Source organism: Hylobates moloch, unplaced genomic scaffold (genome assembly GCF_009828535.3).
Source record: "Hylobates moloch isolate HMO894 unplaced genomic scaffold, HMol_V3 SCAFFOLD_6, whole genome shotgun sequence".
NCBI classification, from domain to species: Eukaryota; Metazoa; Chordata; class Mammalia; order Primates; family Hylobatidae; genus Hylobates; species Hylobates moloch.
Genome location: NW_026652281.1, coordinates 131,878,509 through 131,895,714, shown reverse-complemented (window position 1 = coordinate 131,895,714; position 17,206 = coordinate 131,878,509). Strand labels below are relative to the sequence as shown.

General features: G+C 46.7%; 2 protein-coding genes across 10 annotated transcripts in view; one reads left to right on the top strand and one right to left on the bottom strand.

Annotated features, from left to right (window-relative positions):
• CNOT8 (CCR4-NOT transcription complex subunit 8) overlaps nt 1-2,077 on the bottom strand; it is a 42,482-nt gene extending 40,405 nt beyond the window's left edge. For 2 of the 7 annotated variants that reach the window (XM_032158465.2, XM_032158469.2), the window contains exon 1: nt 2,012-2,071. The gene's annotated coding sequence lies outside the window, so the exon portion shown is untranslated. Of the gene's footprint in view, nt 1-2,011 lie in introns of all 7 variants that reach the window. The other 5 variants (XR_009213873.1, XM_032158461.2, XM_032158459.2 and 2 more) reach the window with 5 other exon arrangements.
• The window catches only part of FAXDC2 (fatty acid hydroxylase domain containing 2), a 31,160-nt gene that overhangs the window by 6,940 nt on the left and 7,014 nt on the right, over nt 1-17,206 (top strand). For all 3 annotated transcript variants that reach the window (XM_032158458.2, XM_058440074.1, XM_058440073.1), the window contains 4 exons: nt 5,424-5,471; nt 7,416-7,507; nt 7,614-7,717; nt 11,977-12,098. In XM_032158458.2, coding sequence (XP_032014349.1) covers nt 5,424-5,471; nt 7,416-7,507; nt 7,614-7,717; nt 11,977-12,098 — 366 coding nt within the window. The remainder of the gene's footprint in view (nt 1-5,423; nt 5,472-7,415; nt 7,508-7,613; nt 7,718-11,976; nt 12,099-17,206) is intronic.

Below are 17,206 nucleotides of genomic sequence, written 5' to 3'. Positions count from 1 at the left end.
GCTCTGGCATAGACCTCTAGCCCAGTACTTTGGATATAAATTTCGGAATGATGAATATGTATCCAGATTGAGAGTTTCTCATTTTTGCATCTTCAGCACTTTCTACAGCTCCTTGCACATAGTAAGTTCATAAATGTTTTTGGAAGGAATGGATGAGCTCCTAAAGATCAAAGGCCATGTCTCATTTGCTTTGCAAGCTCTTAGCAAAGATAATGGAGTTGATAAGACAGGGAAAAGGCTAGGAGACTGGGACTTGTGAGTGAAGTTCCCTGTGGCATGGCACAGCAAAAAGAGTTCTGTAAGCTTGAAAAGCAAACAAACCCCAAATCCTCTCTACTCCCTTCCCAAACAGGATGGTTATCTCAACAGGGTCAACAGAACCTTTTATACTTCCTAACAAACACTGAAGAGGGAAATCCACATTGACATGAAGGCGCTGCCTGTTTTCAAATGGTTTGCAGACATTTAGATCTCCCAAGTATTTCCCAAGTTGAGGTGTTTCTTTTGACACTTGGTTCCTTGTCATTAAAATATTTGAGCTGGGCCTGGTGGTTTATGCCTGTAATGCCAGTGCTTGGGAGGCTGAGGCAGGAGGATCTCTTAAACCCAGGAGTTAGAGACCAGCCTCAGCAACATAGCAAGACCCCATCTCTATTTTTTTTTAAAAAAAAGGGCTGGGCGCAGTGGCTCACACCTGTAATTGCAACACTTTGGGAGGCCGAGGCAGGCAGATCACGAGGTCAGGAGATTGAGACCATCCTGGCCAAAATGGTGAAACCCCGTCTCTACTAAAAAAAAAAAAAAAAATACAAAAATTAGCTGGGCATGGTGGTGCATGCCTGTAATCCTAGCTACTCGGGAGGCTGAGGCAGGAGAATTGCCTGAACCTGGGAGGCAGAGGTTGCAGTGAGCCGAGATTGCACCATTGCACTGCAGCCTGGGTGACTGAGCGAGACTCTGTCTCAAAAAAAAAAAAACACACAAACGGCTGGGTGCAGTGGCTCACGCCTGTAATCCCAGCACTTTGGGAGGTTGAGGCAGGTGGATCACAAGGTCAGGAGTTAGAGACCAGCTTGGCCAATATGGTGAAACCCCATCCCTACTAAAAAAAAAAAATACAAAAAAATTAGCCGGGCATGGTGGTGCATGCCTGTAATCTCGGCTACTAGGGAGGCTGAGGCAGGAGAATTGCTTGAACCCAGGAGGTGGAGGTTGCTGTGAGCTGAGATTGTGCCACTATGCTCCAGCCTAGGTGACAGAGTGAGACTCCATCTCAAAAACAAAACAAAACAAAAAAACAAAACAAAAAAACAAAAAGAGTGGGGGAAATGAAACATTTGATAGGTTTAGCCCTAAAAGTACCTAACACCACTACCTCTCTTGTGCTTAATGATCCATGCTTTTGGGGACTCCAGACAGCAAACAAAGTGCCAGGCTGAAAATGACACAAGCCAGGCACGGTGGCTCATGCCTGTAATCCCAGCACTTTGGAAGACTGAGGCAGGTGGATCATCTGACATCAGGAGTTTGAGACTGGCCTGGCCAACATGGCAAAACTCCGACTCTACTAAAAATACAAAAAAATTACCTGTGCGTGGTGGCAGACCCCTGTAATCCCAGCTACTTGGGAGGCTGAGGCAGGATAATCGCTTGAACTGGGGAGTCGGAGGTTGCAGTGAGCCGAGATCGTGCCACTGCACTCCAGCCTGGGGCGACAGAGTGAGACTGCCTCAAAAAAAAAAATAAAGAAAAAAAGAATATGACTTTGCCTCATCCCAGAATCCTAGCACTGTGTGAAGGGCAGCTTCTCTGAAGGGACCCTTATCCACCTTGGAGATGTGGGCCAAACTCAGAATCAAGTCACAGGAACTGCTTAAGACAATGGGGGTGGAGAAAATCATTATTTAAAGAATAATTGTTTGGAATCTTCATAAGCCCAATTTATTAAATAATGTCTGTTGTCCTAGTTGTGGGGCAAGGGTGTTTACAATAGGTTTAGGCTGAGACTTACCATCCTGAAATGCTTGCTCAGCTGTCTTCTGGAAGCTCAGGCGGTGCAGAATATGACTACAGAGCACCCTCTAACCCCCAAGTCCACAAAGGAATCCCAGCCGCCATTCAGTATCAGAACCTGGAGTGAAGGAACGCCTGCAGCTGCACTCTACTAAATTCTTTTTCTGGTTTTCCTAGAACTTGCATTGAGGCAGAAACTGCACACTTACAAGCCTCAGTAGCTTCCCTTGCTGTCAGTCAAGGAATGTTTGGGAAGGGAGCAGGGGAAGGGAGCATGGGTAAAGCAGGCCTAGGGGTGTGGACAGGGCCCTGTATTATCTAGAGTGTCTGAAACCCATTCCCCTGCCTCCAGGTGGGGGTTAGGCCTACGCCACACCAAACATCCTGGTGCCTTCTCTCAAGTCAGACACTGTCTCCCTGGCAGGATATCAGATGCCTCGGTATTTCTCCCTGAGAGGCTCTTCCTCTGAGCCAACTGTACCCCTCCTGCTGTAATGGGACTCACAGTGGTAATGATAAGAGCTTGCTTATCACCTCCTTCTGGTGTCCTAACTCCTCAAATACTGAAAGACACTTTATAGGTCACCATTCTCTCTTCCTTTCTTCAGTCTAAGTAATCTGTAAAAAATGTGGGCTGGGCACAGTGGCTCATGCCTATAATCCTGGCACTTTGGGAGGCCGAGGCGGGAGGATCGCTTGAGCTCACAAGTTTGAGATCAGCCTGGGCAATGTAGTAAGACACTGTCTCTACAAAAAATACAAAAATTAGTTGGGTATGGTGGTATGTGCCTGTAGTCTGTATTCCCAGCTACTCAGAAAACTGAAGTGGGAGAATTGCTTGAGTCTAGGAGGCTTGAGCCTGGGAGGCAGAGGTTGCAGTGAGCCATGATCATGCTACTACACTCCAGCCTGGGCAACAGAGCAAGACCCTGTCTCAAAAAAAAAGACATGTGAATGAGGCTAGGCATGGTGGTGTACACCTGTAGTCCCAGCTACTCAGAAGGCTGAGGCAGGAGGATCCCTTGAGCCCAGGAGTTTGAGTCCAGCTTGGACACCATAGTGAGACCCCATCTCCTAAAAGAAATCAATTTAAAAAAAGGGTTCATGGGTGTAATTTCAACACTTTGGAAGGCTTATGCAAAAGGATTGCTTGAAGCCAGGCAAGAGGATTGCTTGAAGCCAGGAGTTCAAGACCCCCATCTCCTAGTTGTTAAAAACAATAAAAAAAATGGGTCAAAGGAGAGCAGTTATTTCCTAAAGTCATAGCTGGTAAACATGCATTTAGAATAATAAAACCAAGTACAATCATATATAAAAGAATAAAACATCTGTAGAGATGGAAATCAGTGGCAAAAAGTCCAGTTTAGAACCTGGGTCCTAAGCCTGGCTCTGCTACTTATCATCTATAGACTCTGGGAGGTCACCTGCCTCTTCTTGTCTAGGTTCTTTCATCCTTGTAACATGGTGGGACCAGATGATCTGTAGTGCTCCTCTCTAGCCAGGTTATGACACTACCTAATAGGGATGGCCAATGGGATAACATCTGCTAGCTTCTCTGGACTGGTGCGCCTGCCTTGAGTGCTGTCTGTGGTTGGGTCTATGAGTTTAGTTAGGCTCGGGTGAAAGATGCTGGGAATGACAGGTGCTGTCTACCAGGGATGACAGAGTGATGGAGGAGAATTTGTCATCTAAGTTTCAATTACTATTATTTAAATTTAAAATTTTTGAGCAACTAGTACATTCATATATGGTCCAAAATTTCAACCATATAAAAACATAAAATATTTATTGCCAGTATTCTTTTTTTTTTTTTTTTTTTGAGACAAGGTCACACTCTGTCATCCAGGCTGGATCAGTGGCATGATCATGGCTCATTGCAGCCTCCATCTCCCAAACTCAAGTGATCTTCCCAGTTCAGCCTCTCAGGTAGCTGGGACCACAGGCATGTGCTACCACACCTGGCTAATTTATTTTTATTTTTTATTTTTTGTAGAGACAGGGTGTCTCTATGTTTGCCCAGGCTGGTCTCAAACTCCTGGACTCAAATAATCCTCTTGCCTTGGCCTCCCCAAGTGTTGGGACTACAGGCGTGGGCCACTGCACCCAGCCTCAGACGTATTTCCTTCTTTTTTTTTTTTTTGAGATGGAGTCTTGCTCTGTTGCCCAGGCTGGAGTGCAGTGGTGTGATCTTGGCTCAGTGCAACCTCTGCCTCCCGGGTTCAAGCGATTCTCCTGCCGCAGCCTCCTGAGTAGCTGGGACAACAGGCATGCACCACCACGCCTGGCTAATTTTTGTGTTTTCAGTAGAGATGGGGTTTTGCCGTGTTGGCCAGGCTGGTCTTGAACTGCTGACCTTAGATGATCCACCCACCTTGGCCTCCCAAAGTGCAGGGATTACAGATATGAGCTGCCCGCACCTGGCCCTCAGACATATTTCTAATGATTGTCCTTCTAGCCAATTCTTGTTAGGTTGCATTTTTAAAGGAAGTTAATGCCTGATATTCATATCCTTTTTCTTTTCCATAGAACTGTTGATTGGTTTCAGAAAAATCTTGGTCCACGTTTTTAAACCAACCAACAAATAATACTAAAGAGCAAACCAGCACTTTGGGAGGCTGTGGCGGGCAGATCACAAGGCCAGGAGATCGAGACCATCCTGGCTAACACGGTGAAACCCTGTCTCCACTAAAAATACAAAAAATTAGCTGGGTGTGGTGGCGGGTGCCTGTAGTCCCAGCTACTCAGGAGGCTGAGCAGGAGAATGGCGTGAACCCGGGAGGCGGAGCTTGCCGTAAGCCGAGATTGCGCCACTGCACTCCAGCCTGGGCAACAGAGCAAGACTCTGTCTCAAAAAAAAAAAAAGACCAAACCAAACCGACTTGCTAGAACTACTCTTTGAGTTCTGGGTAAGTTCATTTTTTTCTCTTACAGCAACAGCTCTCTAATAAAAGGGAGAAATGAAGAGAGCATAAATAAGTTTTTTGAAAAGCATTATAATACATTTTTGGTGAGGTGTAGTGGCTCATGCCTGTAATTCCAGCACTTTGGGAGGCCAAGGCAGGAGGATACCTTGAGTCCAGGAGTTTGAGACCAGCCTGGGCAACGTAGTGGGACCCTGTCTCTTAAAAAAGCATTATCATACATTTTTTGTAGTTGGTAGACCTAGTAGCCCCCTCCCTTCCACCATTCTTTTTCTTTTCTGGCATTTTTCTAGCTATTCTTGTACATTTATCTCTCCATGTAAGTTTTCAAATCAATTTGTCTGGTTTCAGGAAGAACAACAAGCCTATTTTTTTTTTTTTTTTTTCCAAAAATCACTGCTAGCCATATACTTTGACTTTCTCCACTCCCTACTTCCTTAGATGTTTATGAAAGTAACTCCCCGGCTTGCCTGTGCTTTCTCATTCCAGATGAAGGGAGAAGCTGGACATATGCTACACAATGAAAAGTCAAAACAGGTAAATGCCAGCACCTCGCCCCCAAACTGGTGAGAATGTAGTCAGTGGCTCTTTGCCATAGCTGTACTTGCTATGCATCCAACATCTGCCCCAAGGTTTAGGGGTGGCTGACACATGGTAATGTCTTCATTTTAGTAACTGAGCAGAGTCCACGTGACTACAAACTGCCTTTTACCCACAACCCCTTTGCCTGAATGCAGAGGGCGAATGTGCGTTATGGAATTGAAAAGTGTTGTAACTGTCCTCCCTTCTCCTCTTGGCTCTCCTGCCTGTAGCCCTTGGCATGCCCTATGCCTTGGGCCTTTGGAAAACCCCTTTCTATAACTTTCCTGGGGACAACAGAGGCTTTCTGGAGGTAGCTGAGAACTGGCTCTTGACCCCAGCTAACTCCTGTACTGCGTTTTCCTGCACTTCACAGAGGACCTTTGTCCTGTTTATTATATTTCCTTCACCTGGGCTGCTAGAGAGATGAAAAAACCCAACATCCCCGAACAAATATCTAATCCTGTATGTGAAATTGAGGTTTTAATTTGACTTAATTTGGTTTGATCAAACTCAGATTAAAACTTCCAATGAGTCTAGAAAAGTTGCTGAAAAGAGCCCTTAAATTCCAAACAAAGGAATAACTGGAAAAGCCCAAAGTCACCAGTCTAGCAAACACAGGGCGACCTTTGAATGGCCCACGTAAAAGAACAAGTTCTGGTGGGGTACAGTGGCTCATACCTGTAATCCCAGCACTTTGGGAGGCTGGGGTGGGTGAACTGCTTGAGGTTTAGAGTTCTAGGCCAGCCTGGCCAACATGGCAAAACCCCAGCTAACTTCTCTACTAAAAATACAAACATTAAGTGGGCATGGTGGCAGGTGCCTGTAATCCCAGCTACTCAGGAAGCTGGGGCAGGAGAATCACTTGAACCCCGGAGGCGGAGGTTGCAGTGAGCCGAGATGGTGCCACTGCACTCCAGCCTGGGTGACAGAGCAACACTCTGCCTCAAAAAAAAAAAAAAAAAAAAGTCGGCCGGGCGCGGTGGCTCATGCCTGTAATCCCAGCACTTAGGTAGGCTGAGGCGGGCAGATCACAAGGTCAGGAGATGGAGACCATCCTGGCTAACACGGTGAAACCCCGTCTCTACTAAAAATACAAAAAAATTAGCCGGGTGTGGTGGCGGGCGCCTGTAGTCCCAGCTACTTGAGAGTCTGAGGCAGGATAATGGCGTGAACCCGGGAGGTGGAGCTTGCAGTGAACCGAGATCACGCCACTGCACTCCAGCCTGGGCAACAGAGCAAGATTCTGTCTCAAAAGAAAAAAAAAAAAAAAAAGTCAGAAAAGGTGTACAATTCACTCTTTTCTTCCAAAGCAAGAGGAGGGTAGGGATGGAAGAAATAGGCCTGGTCTATGCACACAGTGAAGCCTATATGACTGGGAAAGGATTTCCTCATCATGGTTTTGGCACATGCTGCTATGATGACTATTTCAACCTTGCCTGCCCATTGGAATTACCTGGGGAGCCCAGGTTCCACCCCCAGGGACTCTTATGTAATTGGATTGGAGGGGACCCTGGGTCTTGGGACTTTTAAGCTCTCAGGTGATTTCAATGTGCAGATAATGGGTATCTCCATTTGCCAAGAGGACTGGTGATGAAATCCTATGGCTGATAGAGGCTCGCCTGTCCTCTGACTGACAGAATTGCCTGTAGTTTCTTTGGAGTCAGGCTAATTCCCTTCCCTCCCCCAACTTGAGCTCTAATTTTCATAAACACACCCATGTACAGCCTGAGAGCTCCTGATAAGGAAGAGGCTCCCACAGAAGCTGGAAAAGGTCAGCAGATGTGCCTTCCTGGTTGGTTGAGACGCTGATCCTACAGCACTCCCGCTGTGCCTCAGCAGTGAGCTGGGTGTAAAGGCAGGAGGCTTGCTGGGGTCTGACACTTCCCTGCCCTCCTCCAGGAGGGACACATCTGGGGCTCTATGAGGAGGACAGCTTTCATCCTGGGCTCTGGACTTCTCTCATTTGTGGCCTTCTGGAACTCAGTGACATGGTAAGTTGGCTCCACCCAGCTAGGGTGCAGTGTGGTGGTGGTCGGGGGCAGAGCATAGGGGAAGGAGCTGTCTTCACCCAGAAACCTGAATGGTTTTTCTTCCAAGGCATCTTCAGAGATTTTGGGGTGCTTCTGGCTACTTTTGGCAAGCCCAGTGGGAGAGGCTGCTGACTACATTTGAAGGGAAGGAGTGGATCCTCTTCTTTATAGGTGAGGTTCCCAGACCGCCAGCACCTAGCGTGTGGGTGCACGATTATAACTTAATTCTTTTTCTATTGTTTTGTTCTCTACTTTGGGACTTTTCAGTTTATTATTCCAAGGGATGAGGACTTGAACTTCAAAACGGTGGTAGTCCTAAAGAATACTAAACTTGCGGGCAGTCTGAAAACAGGATGTCCAAAAAAAGAAGCTGAGAAGTTAAGACTCCTCCCAAAATATAGAAAAATAAGAAATATTTTATGAAAAATGAATGCACATTTAGAGCAATAATCCTGTTTCTACACGTAATTCCACAAGCACAGAGAGCTGCCCTGTCTTGTCTGAGACTATGTACCCTGTACCTGGTACAGTCAGTGCTTGACAGCAAGTGGCCAGTCAATAAATATTTACTGACAGCTTCAATGGCTCCAAGCAAGCCTAAGTAAATAGATGGAAGGAAAAGCCATGTAAACATAGATATTTATAACAGCATTATCTATAATAGTGAATGTCCTCAATCATACATTCACTCAAATAATAATTATATACAATTTATTTAATATATATTATATATAATGTACATTTATTTATATTATTAATATGACATATATGTTACTATGTGCTAAACTTGTATCGAGGATATAGAAATATTTAAGATGGGAGGCCAGGGGTGGTGGCTGACACCTGTAATCCTAGCACCTTGGGAGGCTGAGGCAGGTGGATCACGAGGTCAGGAGTTCGAGACCAGCCTGGCCAACATAGTGAAACCCCGTTTCTACTAAAAATACAAAAAAAATTAGCTGGGCATGGTGGCAGGCTCCTGTAATCCCAGCTACTTGGGAGGCTGAGGCAGGGAGAATCACTTGAACCTGGGAGGCGGGTTGCAGTGAGCCAAGATCGTGCCACCGCACTCCAGCTGGGCGACAGTGTGAAACTTCATCTCAAAAAAAAGAAATATTTAAGATGGAGCTGGGCACAGTGGCTCATGCCTGTAATCCCAACACTTTGGGAGGCCGAGGCAGGTGGATCACTTGAAGTCAGGGGTTTGAGACCAGCCTGGCCAATATGGCAAAATCCCTTTTTCACTAAAAACACACACACACACAAATTAGCCGGGTGTGGTGGTGCATGCCTGTAATCTCAACTACTCGGGAGGCTGAGGCATGAGAATTGCTTGAACCTGGGAGGCAGAGGTTGCAGTGAGCTGAGATGGTGCCACTGCACTCCAGCCTGGGCAATAGAGCACGACTCTGTCTCAAAAAAAAAAAAAAAAAAAAATTGGCCAGGCGCGGTGGCTCACGCTTGTAATCCCAGCACTTTGGGAGGCCGAGGCGGGCGGATCACGAGGTCAGGAGATTGAGACCACGGTGAAACCCTGTCTCTACTAAAAATACAAAAAAATTAGCCGGGCCTGGTGGCGGGTGCCTGTAGTCCCAGCTACTCGGAGAGGCTGAGGCAGGAGAATGGCGTGAACCCGGGAGGCAGAGCTAGCAGTGAGCCGAGATCGCGCCACTGCACTCCAGCCTGGGTGACAGAGCCAGACTCCGTCTCAAAAAAATTAAGATGGGCCAAGATTGGTGGCTCACACCTGTAATCTCAGCACTTTGGGAGGCCCAGGCAGGCAGATCACTTGAGGCCAGGAGTTCAAGACCAGCCTGGCCAACCTGGTAAAACCTGACTCTACTAAAAATACAAAAAATGAGCCAGGCGTGGTGGTGCGTGCCTGTAATCCCAGCTACTCAGGAGGCTGAGGCACAAGAATCGCTTGAACTCAGGAGGCGGAGGTTGCAGTGAGCTGAGATAGCGCCACTGCACTCCAGCCTGGGTGACAGAGCAAGACTCTGTCTCCAAAAAAAAAAAAAAAAAAAAAAAAGTATTTACATGAAATGTTTCCCTCCCCCATTAAAAAATGATGTCATAGTCTAGAAGGGAAGATAAAAAAGTGTCAGTTGCCATAAAGCAAAATGCCCCTGAGGATTGTTTTCAACTAGAAGGAGAACTCTGACAATGGGCTGAACATTAAATATGACTGATTTAATGGGATCTTAAGCAGTCATTGAACAATTCAGATTACCTATGTATATGGGGAAAGTGGTAGAAAAACTTTATTAGCTTGAACCGGCGATCTAAAAAAAACCCCAAATATTTTATATACTTTAGGTACAATTCTGTGAAAATTACCTATTACCTTGGCGATAAGCCAATATGAGAGAGAGAAAATATTTCCAATTTTAACTGTTAGAGCTAGAAGAAGTTCAAGATTGTCTTATGGTGTGCTTTTCATCTGTATTCCTCAGGCAGCCTTTGGAGTTCCAAGTAGGTAGACACCTTGGATGGCCCACTGGGTAACCACCAACCTTTTTTTTCCAAAGTAAAAAAGTTTTTTTTTTTTTTTTGAGACAGAGTCTCGCTCTGTCACCCAGGCTGGAGTGCAGTGGCGCGATCTCGGCTCACTGCAAGCCCCGCCTCCCGGGTTCACGCCATTCTCCTGCTTCAGCCTCTCTGAGTAGCTGGGACTACAGGCGCCCGCCACCACGCCCGGCTAATTTTTTTGTATTTTTAGTAGAGACGGGGTTTCACCGTGGTCTCGATCTCCTGACCTCGTGATCCGCCTGCCTCGGCCTCCCAAAGTGCTGGGATTACAAGCGTGAGCCACCGCGCCTGGCCAAAATAGTTTATTTTTTCTGGGTATAAAAGTAAATATGGGCCAGGCACGGTGGCTCACGCCTGTAATCCCAGCACTTTGGGAGGCCGAGGCAGGCGGATCACGAGGTCAGGAGATCGAGACCACGGTGAAACCCCGTCTCTAGTAAAAATACAAAAAATTAGCCGCGCACGGTGGCGGGCACCTGTAGTCCCAGCTACTCAGGAGGCTGAGGCAGGAGAATGGTGTGAACCCGGAAGGCAGAGCTTGCAGCGAGCTGAGATCGCGCCACTGCACTCCAGCCTGGGTGACAGAGCGAGACTCCGCCTCAAAAAAAAAAAAAAAAAAAAAAAAGTAAATATGTGCTCATTGTTAAAAATAAAAATCAGGCAATTCAAATAAGCATAGAAAGTGTGAAAATCACCCACTGTCTTACCTTCAAGAAATAACCACTGTTTATATATTAGTGTACATCTTTTATATATTGGGTATATAGTTGTACTTATGAGGTACCAACTATTTTTAAATCTTTTTTTCATTGAATAGATTGTAGGTATCTTTCCATGCCTATTAATGTAGCCTTACTTAATACTCTAAGCTTCCCATTCTATTCCATTATATGGAAATACTCTAATCTGTTTAGTCCATTCCCTACTAATGGGTATTTAGGCTGCTTAAATTTTTTTTTAATGCTGTGATGGACATTTATGCATACGAACAGACGTGTGTCCTTTTCTTCTTTCTCCCTTTCTGTCTTGGCTCTCTGACTCTCTCACTTTATTACTTCAGATCCTGCCAAATTGCCGTCTAGAACGTTTGTACCAATCCTACTCCCCTACAGTGCTGGCAAGTATTTTCCAAGTCCCAGCCGCCACAGTTACTTTGGTTGATAGAGCATGAAGGGTGCTGGTGGAGGGGCACAGACATGGAATTAAGCAAAGCCGAGTCCTAGCTGAGCATGGTGGCAGGTGCCGGTAGCCCCAGCTATTCAGGAGGCTGTAGCAACAGGATCACTTCAGCTTGGCAGGTCGAGGCTACAGTGAGCCATGATCGCATAACTGCACTTCCAGCCTGGGTGACAGAGCGAGGCTTTGTCTCAAAAAAAAAAAAGAACAATGAGTTTTCCACTTTGGGAGATACTGACTAGATGACACCTGAAGTTCTGCTGCTCAGTTAGTAGGATGACAGGGATTAAGTTTCCTGACTGACTCCTAGCCCAGGGCTCACTGTGACCCATACCATACAGAGTACTTCCTTTGCTTCTCCTTCCTTGGCAATTCATAAAGGGTTCAGTGGGCGCAGACTCCCAAATGTCAACCTGAATTCATTTCTATTTTAGAGTGTATTATATATCTTAACATACTTTCATATGTATTTATATGAAAACCACCAACCACCTTGAAGGTTGTCCCTATTTTATGGCTAAGAAAATGGAGACACTCCTTAAGTGGCCTGTCCAAGTTCCTACCCAAGACTACAGGTAACCCCTTGGTCCCAAGCCCTAAGACCTCCCTGGCAAAGAAATGTCTAGGATGAAGCCTCGGTCACCATAAAAAAGTATGTTCTGTTAGTCTATGTGCTGCGAGAACCCAAAGTCGCCCTGACTGTTTCTGTTTCCCAATCTCAGGTGCCATCCAAGTGCCTTGTCTCTTCTTCTGGAGCTTCAATGGGCTTCTGTTGGTGGTTGACACAACAGGAAAACCTAACTTCATCTCTCGCTACCGAATTCAGGTCGGCAAGAATGAACCTGTAAGTGTTGTCGCAACTTCTCCTGGTCAAAGCACAGAAAGCAAGAGCTAAGGCCACACTCTCAGAATTCTCACCACTGGCCCAGGAGAGACCTGGCCAGTGTGAGCCAAGTTATTAGCAACAAGGCTCCCCCAATTTAGAAGGTTAAAGAGAGGAAATAATTTGCCCACAACCTCAGAGTCACTCAGCTAGTGGCCAGTCAAGACCAATATTCTGGTCTCCTGATTCCTGGCCCAGGCTCTGGACCTACCTGTGGTGCCCCATGGCACTGTGGTCAGCCTGGCACTGAGAAGGCAGGCAACTCCACTTTACCCATAGGAATGGAGACAGCAATGGCTGCATGCTAGAATATGGGTAACAGCGATTGTTATGAGAGAGGGAAACAGCTGCGAAAACAATGGATAACTCCACTATAATAGACGGATAGTATGGATTCTGAATGTGTGGGCGGTGGCTGTCTTTTAAACAAGTCCTCCTTCCTAAAGACTCAATTCGACCAATAGTGCAAGGCACCAGGGCAAATCCGTGATAAGTGAGGCCCAGACCCTGCTTACAAGGAACTCCGACTTGCACAGCGCCAGGAAGTGGGTCCCACTGTTCCCTGAGTCTGGCTCGCCTTTTCTTACACAAGGAAGAAGTTGATTCTGAAACCCAGGTTCTTTCCCCAGCTCCACCCAAACCACATCCTGGCTTCTTTCCCAGACAAGACAATCATCTTTTAGTCATCTGCCCAGGTGTCTGGGTGAACCACCTCAGCTCTCAGGTCCTTCTGCCCCAGCCCAGCACTCCAGAAAGGCAAACAGTGCTCTTGACCCCCTCCTTTGAAATGGGCCCCTTCCTGAACTGGAGCTGTTGGCCTGGCTTACTATCCTCCTCACTTGGGACAACAGCTGCCAGCCAGGCTTGGGGGCTTCCTCCAGGCCCAGCTTGGCAGGACATGAATCAGAGCCTAAAGTGTCAAACCCTGTGCTTGGTCCTTGAGAACACTTCATCTGTCAACCATGGCTGTTGTAGCACCACTGACTAAATGCTCACATCTTCAACTGAGGCCAAGAACCTTCACTGTTCAGATGAGGAAACAGAGGTGTTACACGGGTAAACTATGATTCAAATGCAGGCTTTTTGACTTCAGGGCTCACATTCTTAATCGGCTCTCCAGAATATTACCTGCTGTCTGTATAGCCTTGTGGTCTACACGATGGCTACAGAGCTACATTGGAAGATCTCATTGCATTCTGCAGAAGCTGAGGTTCAGAAATGTCCAATGACTAGCTCAAGATCAGATTGCTACTAGGAAACAGAGTCAGGGCTCATCCCATCTGACACCAAGTCCAGTGCTCCTGTACCACGTGTACCCTCAAGTGGGCACACAAGTAGGAAAGAACCTCACGAGGCCATTTAATCTTTGGCTGTTTCCAGGAAGGACTGGCCCCTGAACTAAGACATCAGAAACAGATCCTTAAGTGGGGAGCTGAATGCTACCTGGTGTTCCTATGATCCATCCCTGCTTTGTTTACTCTCCCACTGCCTGAATGGCTAGTTCACACCTCTTTAACACCTCCTCCCCTAACTGCTGGCAGAGGGAGGGCCTTGCTTCCCATTTCACTAAGAAAATTTAAGCCTGGACGTGGTGGTTCATGCCTGTAATCCCAGCACTTTGGGAGGCCGAGATGGGCAAATCACTTGAGCTCCGGAGTTCAAGACCAGCCTGGGCAACATGGCAAAACCCTGCCTCTATTAAAAATACAAAAATTAGCTGGGCGTGGTGGCGCATGCCTGGAGGAGAATCGCTTGAACCTGGGAGGCAGAGGTTGCAGTGAGCCGAGATTGCACCACTGCACTCCAGCCTGGGCAACAGAGCAAGACTCTGTCTCAAAAAAAAAAAAAGAAAAAAGGAAAAAGAAAATTTATGCAGGCTGGGGCACAGTGGCTCAGGCTTGTAATCTCAGCACTTTGGGAGGAAGAGACAGGAGGATCGCTTGATGCCAGGAGTTCAAGACCAGCCTGGGCAACATACTGAGATCCCTGTCTCTACAAAAAAAATTATTTTAATTAGCCGGGCACAGTGGTCTGTGTCTGTAGTCTCAGCTACTCAGGAGGCCAAGGCAGGAGGATCACTTGAACCTAGGAGTTCAAGGCTGAAGCAAGCCATGATTGTGCTACTGCACTCCAGCCTGGGAGACAGAGTGAGACACTGTCTCTAGGAAGAAAAAAAAAAAAAAAAACTAAAGCAAGCAGAAGAGTTTTATAGACGCACACTACATTGGCCAGTGACCAGCACCTGCACCCACATGCTCTGCCTGACCACCTGACACCACAGGTGAACTCTCCTTGCTCCTGTCTGTGGGTGATTCCTCCCCTATCCGTGTACTACATCCAGGAAATGGCTGCAGCAATTCTCTCTTTGCTTTCTTGTATCTTCTTTTCCTTCTCTTGCTCTCATTATTCCTCTCTAGATTATTACAAACATGTGGTATTTTTTTCCATCTAAAAAACAAAACAAAACAAAACAAAAAAAACCCACCAAGTGTGGTTGCTCACTACTGTAATCCCAAACTTTGGGAGGCTGAGCCAGAAGAATCGCTTGAGCCCAGGAGTTTGAGATCAGCCTGGGTGACAGAGTAAGATCCTGACTCAAAAAGAAAAATAAATAAATAAAACAGGCTAGGTGTGGTGGCTCACGCCTGTAATCTCAGACTTTGGGAGTCTGAGGCAGGAGGATCACTTGAGCCCAGGAGTTCGAGACCAGCCCAAGAGACAGAATGAGATCCCATCTCTATAAAAAAAAAATTTTTTTTTTTTTTTTTTTTTTTTTTGAGACGGAGTCTTGCTCTGTCGCCCAGGCTGGAGTGCAGTGGCGCAATCTCGGCTCACTGCAAGCTCCGCCTCCCGGGTTCACGCCATTCTCCTGCCTCAGCCTCTCTGAGTAGCTGGGACTACAGGCGCCCGCCACCACGCCCGGCTAATTTTTTTGTATTGTTAGTAGAGACGGGGTTTCACCGTAGTCTCGATCTCCCGACCTCGTGATCCGCCCGCCTCGGCCTCCCAAAGTGCTGGGATTACAAGTGTGAGCCACCGCACCCGGCCTACAAAAAAATTTTTAACTAGGCAAGCGAGGTAGCATTTGCCTGTAGTCCCGGCTACTTGGGAAGCTGAGGTGGGAGGATTGCTTGAGCCCAGGAGGTCGAGGTTACAGTGAGCTATGATCATACCACTACACTCTAGCCTGGGTGACAGGGCGAGACACTGACTCAAAAAGAAGGAAAAAAAACAGGCCAAGTGGAGTGGTTCACACCTGTAATCCTACCACTTTGTAAGGCCAAGGCAGGAGGAATGCCTAAGCTCAGGAGTTTGAGACCAGTCTGGGCAACATGACAAAACACCCCACCCAACACTGTCTCTACAAAAAATACAAAAATTAGCTGGGTGTGATGGTGCACGCCTGTAGTCCTAGCTACTTGGGTGGCTGAGGTGGGAGGATTGCTTGAGCCCAGGAGGTTGAGGCTGCAGTGAGCTACGGTTAGGTGTAATGGCCTCACCTAACACGTCCTCTCACAACAGGCTGGCGAGACCTGGCCTCGCAATGGGATGGAAGTAAACAAAGAGTGCACTCCAGCCTGGGTGACAGAGTGAGACCCTGTCTCACAAAAAACAGACACACACACACACACACACACACACACAAAAGTAACAGAAAAAACAACCCTTAACTAGCAAAGTTCTTTGAGAGAGTTATCTATATAGTTTCCAATACCTCTCTGTCCACTCTTATTTGGGTTTTGTTGTTTTTCTTTTTGAGACAGTCTCCCTCTGTCACCCAGGCTGGAGTGCAGTGGCACTGCGATCTTGGCTCACTGTAACCTCCACTTCCTGGGTTCAAGCGATTCTCCTGCCCCAGCCTTCCAAGTAGCTGGGATTACAGGCGTGTGCCACCACGCCTGGGTAATTTTTGTATTTTCAGTAGAGATGGGGTTTGATCATGTTGGCCAGGCTGGTCTCGAACTCCTGGCCTCAGGTGATCCACTAGCCCCAGACTCCCCAAGTGCTGGGATAAGAGGCGTGAGCCACCACACTCGGCCATCTGTCTACTCTTTTCCCCAACATTTTGTAATTATGAAAAATGTTAAAAATACATACAGAAAGTTGAAAAATAATGTAAGAATTATGCATTTACATATCACTTAGATTCACCAATTTTAAAGATTTTATTTTTGTTTTATATATATGAAAATATAAATATATATGCATCTATACATTTTTCCTATTTGAAAGTAAGTTTGAGACATCATAAAACTTGACCCCTAAATCCTTCGGCCTGCATCTCTCCTAAAGTAATCACAAAAGCATTGTCTCATTTTCTCTATAAACCTCCTCCAAATCAGGTGTCCCACCTAGAAAAAGGCTCTACCAACATTTCTTTTGGTAAGTTCACCAATGATATGGTTTCATTAGAGCACCAGAGACATTTCCACAGCTGCTGACTCCCTCAGCCTTGAAATACTTTTTTCATTTGGTTTCCATGACACTCTGCTCTCTAGGTACCCCCTCAATTTTTTTTTTTTTTTTTTTTTTTTAGAGACAGTCTCGCTCTGTTGCTCGGGCTGGCGTACAATGGCGTGATCTTGGCTCACTGCAACCTCTGTCTCCCGGGTTCAAGTGATTCTCCTGCCTCAGCCTCCCCAGTAGTTGGGATTACAGGCGCCTGCCACCATGCCCAGCTAATTTTTTGTATTTTTAGTAGAGACAGGGTTTCACCAAGTTGCCCAGGCTGGTCTTGAACTCCTAACCTCAGGTGATCCATCCACCTCAGCCTCACAAACTGCTGGGATCAGACATGAGCCACCATGCCCGGCTCCCCATCACATCTGATTGTTCACTTCTTCACTGTCCCTTTCCTGATTCCTTCTCTTCTCCCCAACCTCTTCGTGCTGAATGTCCCATGGGCTCTGGCCTTGGTCCTCTCCTCTGTATTCATTCCCCCAGTTATCTCTTCAGTGCCATGACTTTAAATACCATCCATAGGCCAACGGCTCACACCATTCTCCCTCTAGCCCAGAACTCTCTACTGAATTCCAAGCTGAAATATCCAACTCCCTCCTTGACATCTC